Source organism: Haliotis rubra, unplaced genomic scaffold (genome assembly GCF_003918875.1).
Source record: "Haliotis rubra isolate DU_JTF1 unplaced genomic scaffold, ASM391887v1 Scf7, whole genome shotgun sequence".
NCBI lineage: Eukaryota > Metazoa > Mollusca > Gastropoda > Lepetellida > Haliotidae > Haliotis > Haliotis rubra.
Genome location: NW_025767412.1, coordinates 406,732 through 419,229, shown reverse-complemented (window position 1 = coordinate 419,229; position 12,498 = coordinate 406,732). Strand labels below are relative to the sequence as shown.

General features: G+C 39.1%; 2 protein-coding genes across 2 annotated transcripts in view; one reads left to right on the top strand and one right to left on the bottom strand.

The window, feature by feature from the left end:
* Window positions 1-5,923, bottom strand: part of LOC124258642 (origin recognition complex subunit 5-like) — a 56,322-nt gene extending 50,399 nt beyond the window's left edge. Inside the window, exon 1 of the mRNA XM_046692712.1 lies at window positions 5,769-5,923. The gene's annotated coding sequence lies outside the window, so the exon portion shown is untranslated. The remainder of the gene's footprint in view (window positions 1-5,768) is intronic.
* Window positions 5,924-6,016: 93 nt separating this feature from the next.
* Window positions 6,017-9,117, top strand: LOC124258643 (mitochondrial potassium channel-like). The gene is made up of 2 exons (XM_046692715.1): window positions 6,017-6,401; window positions 6,765-9,117. Exons 1-2 carry the CDS (start codon window positions 6,177-6,179, stop codon window positions 7,614-7,616), a joined length of 1,077 nt encoding a protein of 358 aa, XP_046548671.1. The 5' UTR covers window positions 6,017-6,176; the 3' UTR covers window positions 7,617-9,117.
* Window positions 9,118-12,498: the final 3,381 nt, after the last annotated feature.

Genomic DNA, 12,498 nt, shown 5'->3' with positions numbered 1-12,498 from the left:
TAGCGAACTCACTCAGTGTCAGCTCAGCCACTTAGCGGTATACATCAACCTTGTTGGCGGCAAATCAACATAGTTCGATGGTCATTAGCGTGTTTATCAAAACAAACATGTCGTGTTTAAAAGCTTGACTGGTATACAGGTCTTCAGTGCACTCTCGTCACTATGGCAGGCAAACGTAAAGCCATCACTTTTGACACCAAGCTTCAGATAATTCAGGCTGTAGATTCAGGTGTGAAATCTAAGACAAACATCGCTTACGACTTTGGCATTCCAAAATCCACTCTCAGTTCCATCATTAGAATCACTAATCGATTCTTGCAAAATCTGTGTCAACTGATTATGGCCCCCGCCCGCAAAAAGTTGAGAGCTGCCAATCACCAAGACGTAGAAGATGCTCTCTACAAATGGTTTCAAGGGGCTAGAAGTGAGAACATTCCCTTAAATGGTCCCATGTTGCAGACTAAGGCAAATGAATTGGCATCCAAGTTAGGTCATTCAGAGTTATGTGGAATGAACTGTCAGAAAAAGCAGAAGAAATCCCGGCAGATGTTACGTTAGACGACTTCATCAATGCTGACAATCAAGTTGTTACAGCCGAACGCCCTACTGAAGACGAGATTGTGACGTCAGTAGCCCAGCAGTTTGCCACGCCCACTGTCACACCCGCTCCCAACTCGGATAGTGAAGATGATGAACCTCGCCCGAAGCCATCCTTTGCTGAGGCCAATGCAGCATTAGAGACACTATGTCATCTACTTGTTTGTGAAGGTACAGATAGTTCTATCTTTGACTCTCTTGCAGATGTCTGTGATGCAGTCGACAAAATGAAGTCTGCAAGACGTGGTGTGCAGACCAAAATTGTGGACTTTGTTAAACGTAATTAAGTTATATACATGTATTGTTGAGATTGTTGTGATTGTTAAACATGTTCTAGCTAATGTCTGTGAATGATAAATTCAGAATTTTAATGTTATGTCAATGTACATGTACAAGAATAAATATTTGTAGCCTCAGCGTATACGTGTCTCTACATCTCTACAATCCAAGATGGCGGTCAAATGTGAATAACGAACACCCGGATATAGCGAACTAAATTTCGTGGTCCCTTGGAGTTGGTCATATCCGTGTTCTACTGTATTAATAAAAGCACTAGTGACTTGAATTCTTACCAGATTTGGTTTCTTACCGACTGAAGAAATGATGACGTTGTTCAGACACCACTCGGACAAAAGATTTGAAGCTCAGAGAAAATAGGAAGATTATATGACACTTCACACATTTCTGACATTTAGGCATTTTTCCTTCAAGATGGGGAACAGGTATAATTGGTGGGTTTAACCTATTTTTACAACTTTCTTCTAGAATTACACTCAGGTACTACCTTATTGTAATTAGTGAATCAGCTAAAAAAAAGGGGACCAAGGAACTGAACCCAGCAGTGAGAGAGTAACTTGAATTTATGCTGTTTTTAGCAATAGAAAAGGATGGGGCACAAGATATAAGCATCACAAACTGTAACTATGCACATGTGGATAATCAAACCCAGGCAGTCAGTGCTGCAGCCTTATACATGTATATTATTAGATCTAATCACCACATTAAAATAAGGTGATAGAAGCTCCAGTAAAATATCACCAATACCACTACATTCTGTTCTATACTGTTTGAAATAAAAGGATCAAATGAATTGGGGTTCAACATCTTGTTCAAGATTACAGCACTTACATAGCCATGTGCATGTATACATGATTGTCCATACAGTTTTATAATCTCTGTAATACTCTCACAATGTGTAAGTCAACTCTTAATTCAATTGATAAATAGACCATAATATATTTATATGCCTATTTGGATGATGGCATCTAGAAAATAGGGCAACCATAGCATTCAAGCTTCGGTTGGTTGGTTTGTTGTTTAATGTCACACTCAGCAATATTTCAGCTATATAGCGGTGGTCTGTACGTAATGGAGTCTGGACCAGACAATCATGTAATCAACAGCATGAGCATCAATCTATGCAATTGGGATACGATGACATGTGTCAACCAAGTCAGCAAGCCAAATCACCCGATCCCGTTATTCGCCTCTTACGACAGGCATGGGTTGCTGAATACCAATTCTAAACCTAACCTCCATGGGTTTACATTCAAGCATTTGGCATCCCTCAAGTCTGGGGTAACAAGTCAGCCTGAGAGTGGATCATGAAATCAAGTTCGGATACTGCAATATTCAGTACAGCAAGAGGGAATCATCAACTGAGTTGGAGCAATAAAAACAATAACCAAAGGATTAATCAATTCTATCTATCATATCATATCATATCATATCATATCATATCATATATATATACAAATATATATTGTGTTGATTGATCATTGTTAACTTAGTGGAGTTGTCAAACATGCACTTATATGTTCAGTATTATCAAAGTTTCTGGGCATGAAGTGCATAAATCATATCTGTTCAAATGATTACCCAACAATAACTTGGACATAATGAACAGTTTTTATGTGGACTAAACTCAATGATCTCAACTGATAAATCAAACTTGAAATTCGCCGAAAACATCTGAAACAAATACAACATCCTGATTTCTATATGTTACATGTTTTTATGCTACAAAGACATGAACTGAACAAACCGATTCATGTGCTTGGATTCAAACCATGTTTTAATCCACGTCTTGTTCTGAGGATGTCATGACCAAAAACGGTTATGCCAAACAGCAATCTGACAAGATAAGGATGCTATCTATAGGATGACTCAACACCCTCCTACATTCTTTCTAATGTCATGTCCCGTAATAAGATGTAATGATCATTTAACGTATGCAGTACCGAGATACAATGATTGCTCCCCTTAAGAGAGTAGTGCACTTCTGTTTGCCATTTGTTGTAACACTCGAATGTATAACGAAGACTAAATCGGAGATTTACATGCAGTAAGAAGCACGCACAAAATTACTAGGCATTTCTAACTTGATGAGAGAACTAGGAAAATGGGAGGTCACAGTAGAAACAATATGCAAAATATGCAAAATTTATGCTGGTCCTGTGGTCCCTGGGTGGCAAAAATTCTTCAGCACCACTAAATGATGAGTTTGCTTTGGTCCTGGTGGCCAGAGAATTTTGTTTTGATAGTTAAAGGTCACATGCAACGTAAAACACAACTTTGCAGATTCTGATACCTTTTGTTATGGACTTACCGAAACAAATCGTCAAAAATGCAAATTCAACTCATAAAGTTGAAAAATAACGCGATGAAAAAAACGCGCGAAATCGGAGTTCCAACGTTTCACTAAATTTCCCCAGACTTTTCTGGGGAAAACGTGTTTCAACAACTGGGCTGCGCTCATAGCATGTGCGCAGTGAAATAGGTTCGCGCAGCTTGTAAGCGGGCTGTCCGGTGAATACTCGGTGAAGGCTTTGGTGTGAGCTATTTTTCTAATGTTTTGTTGATATCTCACAGGCGCGAGCTTTTTACATGTTATGACAGTAAATTAACTGTTTATATAATTTCATTTGTCTATTTCACCACACGTTCTTCTTACCGAGTCACCTTCTCAGTTCGATACTTAAAAGCAATGTCATTATTTAGCGTTGACAGAATTTCTCACTGTGATATAGATATGTCGTTGTCACAGACAAAACTCAGTGTCTTGTTTTATTGACACCTGTGTGTCTGCCTGCCTGTCTGCTAATGACAATATTCAATACACAGCTGCTATCACTGACCACATGCAATTTGAACTTAACACCAATCAGGCTATACACCATAAACAAAATGCATTGACTTATGGCCCGAGTTCGGTCTCTGTCACATTATGTAATTACACAGACAGGCAGGTGTGATACTTGAACACATGACATGTTATGATGTCTGTTGATTGCAAAATGTTATACTCAAAAAATGAGCATGTATTTACAAAACCCAACATCTCTCTATATACACACACAATGAGCCGTGACGGCATCTGCAAATGAACCAGCCGTTACACTTGAGTGCACACCCACCCGCTCGGACTGGGTTCGGTATCCCGGCTGCTTCGTTTCTTGGGAAGTAAACCGAAGTACACAATATTGCACTTTTGATTTGCGATTGTACGCTTATAATTTTGTTTATATGTTTTTTCATAACCAGCAATGTATATTATATGTCATGAATGAGTGATAATTGTGTTTTAATTATGTTTGATTTTTTGGTTGCATGTGACCTTTAAGTAAATCATATAAATTTATACTGAAATAAATCTGTCTGTCTGTAAATCCACGAATATTATTTTGGAACAGTGAAGTACAGACAGGACCACTAATTGTTGTCCACTCACTGGTCCTGTGTTCAAGTGGGGAATTTTGAAAGGTTTCTTTCCTTGTATACAGCCTCTTCCTTATAATATATACAATGTCTAAAGCGGCCTTCACACGGAAAACTCGAGTTTGACAGTTGAACATTCCAACAACTCACCACCAACCCCAATTCAAGAGTTATCAAACTGTTGTCGATAAATAGGATCGGTCTCTATTCTCACCAACTTTTCAATCAAACTTTTGGTGAAATGGCACAAAATGCACCAAATGGGTCATTGTTCTTCGAGAAAGGTCTGAATACTATCTGGACAGCGATGAGGTCTATATTTTGGTAACAGTGCAGCCAAGCTCAGAGTGAGTGAGTGAGTGAGTTATTATTTAACGTCACATCGGCAATATCTCAGCCATATCGTGACAAGCCAAGCTCAGACATGACTACTATGACACATAGCAAATGAGAAGTCAAGCCTTTGGCAAGTGTGGAAACAAGTGGAAGTGTTGACATTTATGGACAGTAGACAACATCCCCTCCTCTTACAAAAGTATACATAATGCAGGGAAAATGGTGTTTTCACTGGCATCGGATGTTTTCATGGGCTCATATTCACATAGAGACTAACCCTAATGTGTCCCCAAGCGTAATGGTTTGTTTACATTTCTTGCGCTTCTGCCTCACCGTGCTACGCCCTCACCGTGCCACGCCCTTCCCATTCATATCTTTTCGCACCATTATTTCTTGGACTGTACTGACGAGTACCAGATGGATCGAAATGTGTTTCAATTGGATATGGATATAATAGGATTACACTGCCCTGAGGTAAGGTCTAACCCTAAATTAGGATCGAAAAGGGTCCCTAACCCTAAGGAGTCAGAAACCCTACCCCACTCCCGGAAAGGGTCCTAACCCTAAACCATAAGGATCGTAAAGGTTCCCTGACCCTAACCCTAAGGATCGTAAAGGTTTGTTTGACTCTAAAGATGCGTCAGCTCCCTAAGGAACGGAAATGGTGCTAACCCTAAACCCTAAGGATCGTAAAGGTTCCCTAATGCTAAACCCTAACCCTTAGGATTGTAAAGGATGCCATACCCTAACCCTGAACCCCTAACCCTGAGGATCGTAAAGGGTTGTTTGACTCTAAAGATGCGTCAGCTCCCTATGGATCGGGATGGTTGACTGGCAAGTGAAGGGAGGAGACGAGCAATTACCGCGATATAGCGAGACAGCGCGATAGCACTATACCGCGATAATTGCCCCGCAGGCATCAGCGAGGGCTGCGCCCGGTAAAGTGCATTCTAGCCCAGAGACCATATTACTATTATATGGTCTCTGATTTAACTGAATCGTTCAAGTATCTTTTGCTATAGTAGTGAATTTCCTCTGGGCGACACAGACAACACTATCGAAATCTGCACAACGCACATCAAAATCAATAAATGAGACAACGGAACATAATAACTTACATAGAATCCTGGGGGAAACTTCTTTTATAATCACTTGTGTAATACAGCTCTGTCAAAGTGAGAGTATACAGGAATGATATATACCCCGTCCTGTCACGTTTCTCAAAAAGTTTCACTTTAGCGCCATTTTGACTACAGCGACGTCTATCTAACAACATATATAACCGGTTTCAAAATTATGCCATACGATTGGCTGAATCAAGTGACAGGCAAATCAGCAAGGGGAACCGAAAACAGTAGAGGTTTCATAGTCACGGAAAGATAACTCTCATCAACTTGTCCGGCTGTCATGCTTCTGGGACTGTATATTGTAAGATTATTCCTCTTAAGACATTTTGTACGTGTAGGACTTCACTATCCATTTACACACGCGTCGAAATAACCGATAGTCTTGCAGTACAATCACTCATGGATCGACTGTGTGCGTCAAGCAGACTGTTTACAGCGGCGCGTTTCTGTCTGTGTCAACCAAGTTTATGCATGCGGAAGCACCGCATACAAACTGGTGCCTTCGGTAGTGGGAATGAGAATGGGCAAACGAAAGTCGAGGGCCTTGTAAATTCCTGGATGCAGAAATATGAAGAATTTGTAGGACTCACTCTCGTTAAAGAAGCTCAGAATAGTGTTTTGCAGGTTTGTATGCAATTATTAATCACAAATGGAACATAAACTTCCAGAATGACATGGAAGTTGATAATTAGTCTCATTTTGTCTCACTTTGTTAGTACCTTAGATGACATGGCCATCATGCAACTAAATAAAAGGAAGACTAGGCTTGGACAATTTATAAACATTGCATGGTTTGCTTCTTATTGGAGTTTATGAAGTTCAGTGTGTAATCAGTATAACTACTAGAAGTTTTCCTACATCATAAAATTTGATTCTGAGCATCAAGATATATTTTCCCCCAGTCTTTCAAAGGATTGTCTTCATGAGTTTGTATTATGAAATATCCAGTATTCATGTTTTACTTAGATATTTTTTATATTTTTCAAGAGAGAAAATAAATTCTTGTCATCTCAAGAAGAGCGGCGAGCAAAACAACAAGAGCTCGGCACAATCCAATCAAGACTTAAGTCAGTCAGTGCAGAACTTGACAAGACCAACAAATCTGATGATCGCTATCTTGACATTGTCAAAATGGAACACTCCATAATCAGAGAAGAACATCAGATGCTCGAGGATATACGTAACCTAGAAAAACAGGAACGAGAGTATTTTTCCCTCCTTAGCGCTGCAGTTCGTGAAAGTCATGAAAAGGAACGAGCTCAAGCAGAGAAAACAAAATATTGGTCAATTATTGGATCAATCATTGGAGCCATTATTGGTATCACTGGGTCAACTGTTAATAATTATCTAAGAATGAGAGAGATGAAGGGAATCGTACACACCTCTGTCTCCAGTAACGAGGAGTTGAAAGATCTGTCTGTCCAGCTGTGTAGTGCTGTTAGAACCCAGTTTGATACCTTTGACAGCTTTCTGACAGATCTGAAAACAGCCATCGACAAGAAAGGTGTGTCCACCGTTAGAGCCTCGCTCCCTGCTCCAATGGCAAATAAACACACCCTCCACGAACAAACAGATAAAATTTTGGAAACTTTGGTAAAGCAGGAATTATTTCTAAATGCAGAAATAAAGGACATCAAGAAGATTCTTGGCCTGACACGGAAGGATGAAGAGGGAACAAGTGTTGTTTATGTTGGACCGGAAGTGAAGACCCTTCTTCAGACAACAGAGGATAACCTAGAGTGGAAGATGAAAATGAACTCGCTGGCAACAGCGACATTTATATATGGTGCCCTTGCTCTGACAATACCAATCATTCTGTCGTTCTTTAAGGGAAGCTGAAGTAACAGTTTCTTTTATGTGATTACAAAAAGTGAATATCAAAAACACCTTAAACAACCCAAAGATATATTTCTTTATCAGGGAAACTTTCAAGTAAATGTAGACTACTTGTCATATAATATGTAAGAGTAGACAGCTGTGCTGACATATGATGTAAAGGATGGTGGTCTTCTCTCCTCTGAAGATGACATTTCAGACCATATATATATATATATACACCACCTCAGACTAGCAACTAAGTTGATTCAAATTCTGATCACATTTTTTTTTGTCAGGGTGACAATCGTGATGACACTGTATACATGTACTGATAAACTTTAATCAAATAGGGAGTGGAGATTTTTTCAAGGGAATCTTGTGACATTTATAACGTGTCCGGAATCTTTCAAAATATGTTTTTATATCCATGATGATAATGGATGAAATGACATCAAATATAAATCAGATGTGATAAGGCCTAAAAAATAAAATGATGTGGTTCCGATTACCCTCCCGACCCTTGAATTCTGGTGCCGACCGTATTTTTTTTTAAGTGGTATGAATAAAATAAGCTTCCAGATACCATTGTTATTTCCCGGCACGGACGGACATTGGTCATTCTGATAGAGAAAGTCGACATGATGGCCTCAAGCTTGATTGAAGAAACAATTACACATTGATAAATGTGTTATTAGTTAGTACTTTACTTCTAAAAAAAATGTAAAAAATGAAATTAGAATTAAAATCCTACCTACCTACCCAACATTTTAAAGATGTGCAAAACCACATTTATTTTATTTGGCCTAAATGAGTTGTGTGTGTGGAATAATTTAATTGTTCCTTTTTCAAGATTCTTATTATCTCAGACACACAACTCCTGTGTGTTTTTCCTTAAAGATTAAAACAATTGTTGATCATAATGGTTTATTTTTGCAGTGTGTAGGTTATGAAATGCAAAGGGGAAACAGTGTGGCTGAGTAGTTGAGATGAGATATTTTTCATTTATATAACATTGAATAACTGATTTGTGTACTGTAAATCCTATATTACATTTCCTCATTATTACATTGCATATAATGAGTTTATTTGATGACTTTTTCATTTGGGCTCCACCATTTGAAAAGATGGAAGATGGTTTTAGATCATGCATCTTTGAAAGGGTTTCGGGTTAATGCATTTGCTTTTTTTAGGGCATTATTATTTCATGAGCCTCATAGCAATCAGATTTCTGACCTATTTACAAAAGCACCTCTCCTCACAATATATTACAGTTGCATAATCGCCCAGCAGGCAATGTCTGAAATATAATCATGGTTAATGCAGGAAGCACTAGAACGAGAAATAATTAGAACTTATAAACATGCTAGTTATTTGCATATTCATGGATTGTTATTCTGTTTGTTGTAGGAAGAATATCAAGAGTTATGATTCATGTCAGTGTTTCTGTGTGATGATTGTCTTGTTGCCTGTTGAGAATATGTTAGTGTATAAAGTCAAAGATTAAAAAGTTATGTTTCGCCTGTGAGAATGTTGGGATTTATTCAGACACATGGAATGATGTTGTCCTTAGCTGCAAGTCTGGTAGAGGAAGGGAGGTAATGTCAATGAAGTTATCTCCCCTTCCATGTCTGTGAAGCGGTATGCCAAAATTATTGAGTGTTCCCGAGTTACCAGATATAATGGAGACAAGTATTTTCAGAACACTTATATGCACTGAAAGATGTACATTGACATCCAACCACTGAGGCCCGTGAAGAATGAGATCTTTAGTAACCCAAGCTTTTGGTAAGAGGCGACTGGGAGGGATCTTGAAGTCAGGCTCGCTGACTTGGTTGACACATGTCATCATATTCCAGTTGCGTAGGGCGATGCTCTTGCTGTTGATCACTGAATTGTCTGGTCCAGATTTGATTATTTACAGACTGCCGCCATATAGCTGCCACAATGCTGAGTGTGGCCTACGAATAAACTCACTCACTCACTCCAACCACTGATTATGTGGTCCGCCTCTGCCTCCAGAAGGGATAGTTGGTGGCTTGGTTCCTGCTCTATACATAGTCTGATTGATGTATCCATGTTTGAACTGAAGCACTGTATTTCATGCAATATAAAAGTGGCAGACATTTGCACATACAAACGCCAGTGTAGGTTGCTACACAAAAGGGGATTGGCATGCATGAACCTTACTTTATATGTGTATATTAGTGCGAAGGCGAGCTTAAACCACATTTCACTTCAACTCTCCTTTTTAACAAATCATGTAAGCATTGAACCAGTATGGGCATTAAACACAATCATGCTTGGAAATTGGTTTATATGGAACAGAGGGGTTTGAATCACTGTTTGGACAATAATTTTAAAAAATAAAAATCTAGATTTTTGCAACCGGATATTGTTTTGATATGTTATGAGTAACTTATATTTCAAATTTGAACGAAATCGGTGAAGAAATGGATGTTTTTAGAACATTCTCCTGCTACACTCATTACATGACACTTTCCATGGTTGAACATTGTCTTTACCAAAAGGAACACTGTTTCCTGTCCAATTCAATGCCTAGTTACAGTGTTTTATTCTTCAGTGACATTGTTTCAATTTTATTGGGAATAACTAGATTTACTATGTTTGTGGAAAGACTATCCTACCTGGACTGTTAGGTTATAACATTTTAACTACATATGGCATTAACGGGGTTTTAGTTAAAGAGGGATCGCACAGTAAGTGGTCCGACAAACTATCATGCATGTTCTTCCCCTAGTGTACAGTACACAACCCTGTGCACTTAAAAGAACCCACGAATCCGTTGGTATATGACCAGATAATGGCCACATGAATACGTGCAAACACCTAGTTGTGGGTACAGCAACGTGCAGTGAAGTTTGACAAAGTGCTGTGACTGTGTCCCATTCCACCCCGCTGTGAATGGGTACCTCGTTAGGGTGAAAAAGCAACAATAACTCGGTGCGCCTAGTGGCAGCAAGAGTTGTATACTCCCCAGGGAGTTGAGATTTATAATACGATGTGCCGTTGAGATTGACATCCAATGAACGAGGGAAAAATATCAAGCGCCTTGAGCATGCACTAGTACGTGGATATGTGCGCTATATAAATATCCTATAATAAAAAATCCCCCTTCAGAAAAGAGAAATCCCGCAGAGCTAGCTATATAAGAACATCTAGATGACCTCAGCTGACACTACAACAGCCTTTTTACGGTGACTGGGGTATCATTGGGTGTGGACAGCACCCGCAACTCATTCGTACACTTCACCATACATGCGGAGGGTTATACTTTCCCCGCTACTCGGAATATTCTGACCAGCAAAATACACCCCCCTATATCTACTGACCACGTTCTTCACAGGGAAAGTCCAGCATAACACGGCTTTCTCGGAATGGAGCCCACATGACCACGGATAGTTGCCGTGCGTAACCCATGTCCAGGCACCTTGGTCGTCCAGGTATATAATATGAGAGCACTTACTGACATTAACTCCCAAGTCACCTCACTGTGATCATAGAATATAAATATGCATGGTAGTACATAGTTTTGCCATTGTGCCAAAATATACTCGCCAATACACGCGATGGTTGAGTAATAGAATGGCATTAAAAGATTCAAAGTGCGATGTTTAATCTAAAGGGCCTGGTATTCTACTTGGTGTTTTAGGTCGAACCTTTGCGTCCATAATTACACATTATTATAAGTTAAATCATCAATATTCCTTAATCTGCAAATTATTATAATAGAATCAAGACACCAGGATTCATAATCTGTATGAAACCGAAACGTATACAGCGTTATTGGGCATGGGACTTACCACATAAAATATTTCCTATTGAACCAAGCAGAAATGGGTGCGTATTGGCCTAAAAACGCTTTCCCAATATGTTTTATTCAGAGTGGAATTGTATAGAACACACTTGCTGTGATCATCCATGTAAAGTTTCAAATTCCTAAGTCTGTTTCAAAGATGTTGAAAAGGTAAAAATTAGCGTCATACGGAAATTAGTCTCAACACCACTTATATCTTGAAACAGAGTATTACCAAGAACTAACAGAACCATATAATCCATATTCCTTATGGAATTCGACAATATGGGTTATTTGTATATTTCCTTGATGAGAGATATTCATAAGAACTGTTAAATGCCCATGTGTATATGTGCATATGTATGCGATTTACATCTTTATTCAATGTTATCTTACCCGCACAGCCTCCATGGTCTAGCGGATAAAGCGTTTGCCGGGGAGTGGAAGGGCGGTGGTTCGATCCCCGCCTGCAGTCACCGAAACGCTGCAAACGTAAGGTCCAAAACACAGCTGTGATAACCGTATCGGGTACAAGGCCATCGAATACCAGTCCTTGTCTGTTCCAGTTACAGCCATCAAGTACGGGTGTGCACTTTCTCTTGCCCGACAGTTTACTGATTCATATTGTGCAAACGCATAGTTGTCTCTCTAACACTATATATAACATAATAAACTTACACAACGTGAACAATAAAACTTGTGCTGCGCATTTAACGCACTATATAGCCTACAGCGAGCCATGTATTGTTTAAAATGGCTCAAACATCATTGACAGCACTCGCATCAAGGAACAAAGTATCGTTTGAATCCAAGTATATTGTTGACAAACTGGTGACAGCCGCGTTTAACAACATTTCGCGAATAAGCGTTCTTGGGAAATTTCTAGATATACTATTCCACAGATAGATAATAATAAGAAGAAAGAGAAGATTACTTGTTTATATGTACTTTCCGTATCGTTATTTTTGACGTTTACTCAGATAGATGGACAGTTCTGTTTATACTACATATCACATATCGAATTAATGCAAAACATATGTGCACCGGAGCGCGTATAAGTAGTAGTTACATGGCAGTAAGTATTTTTGT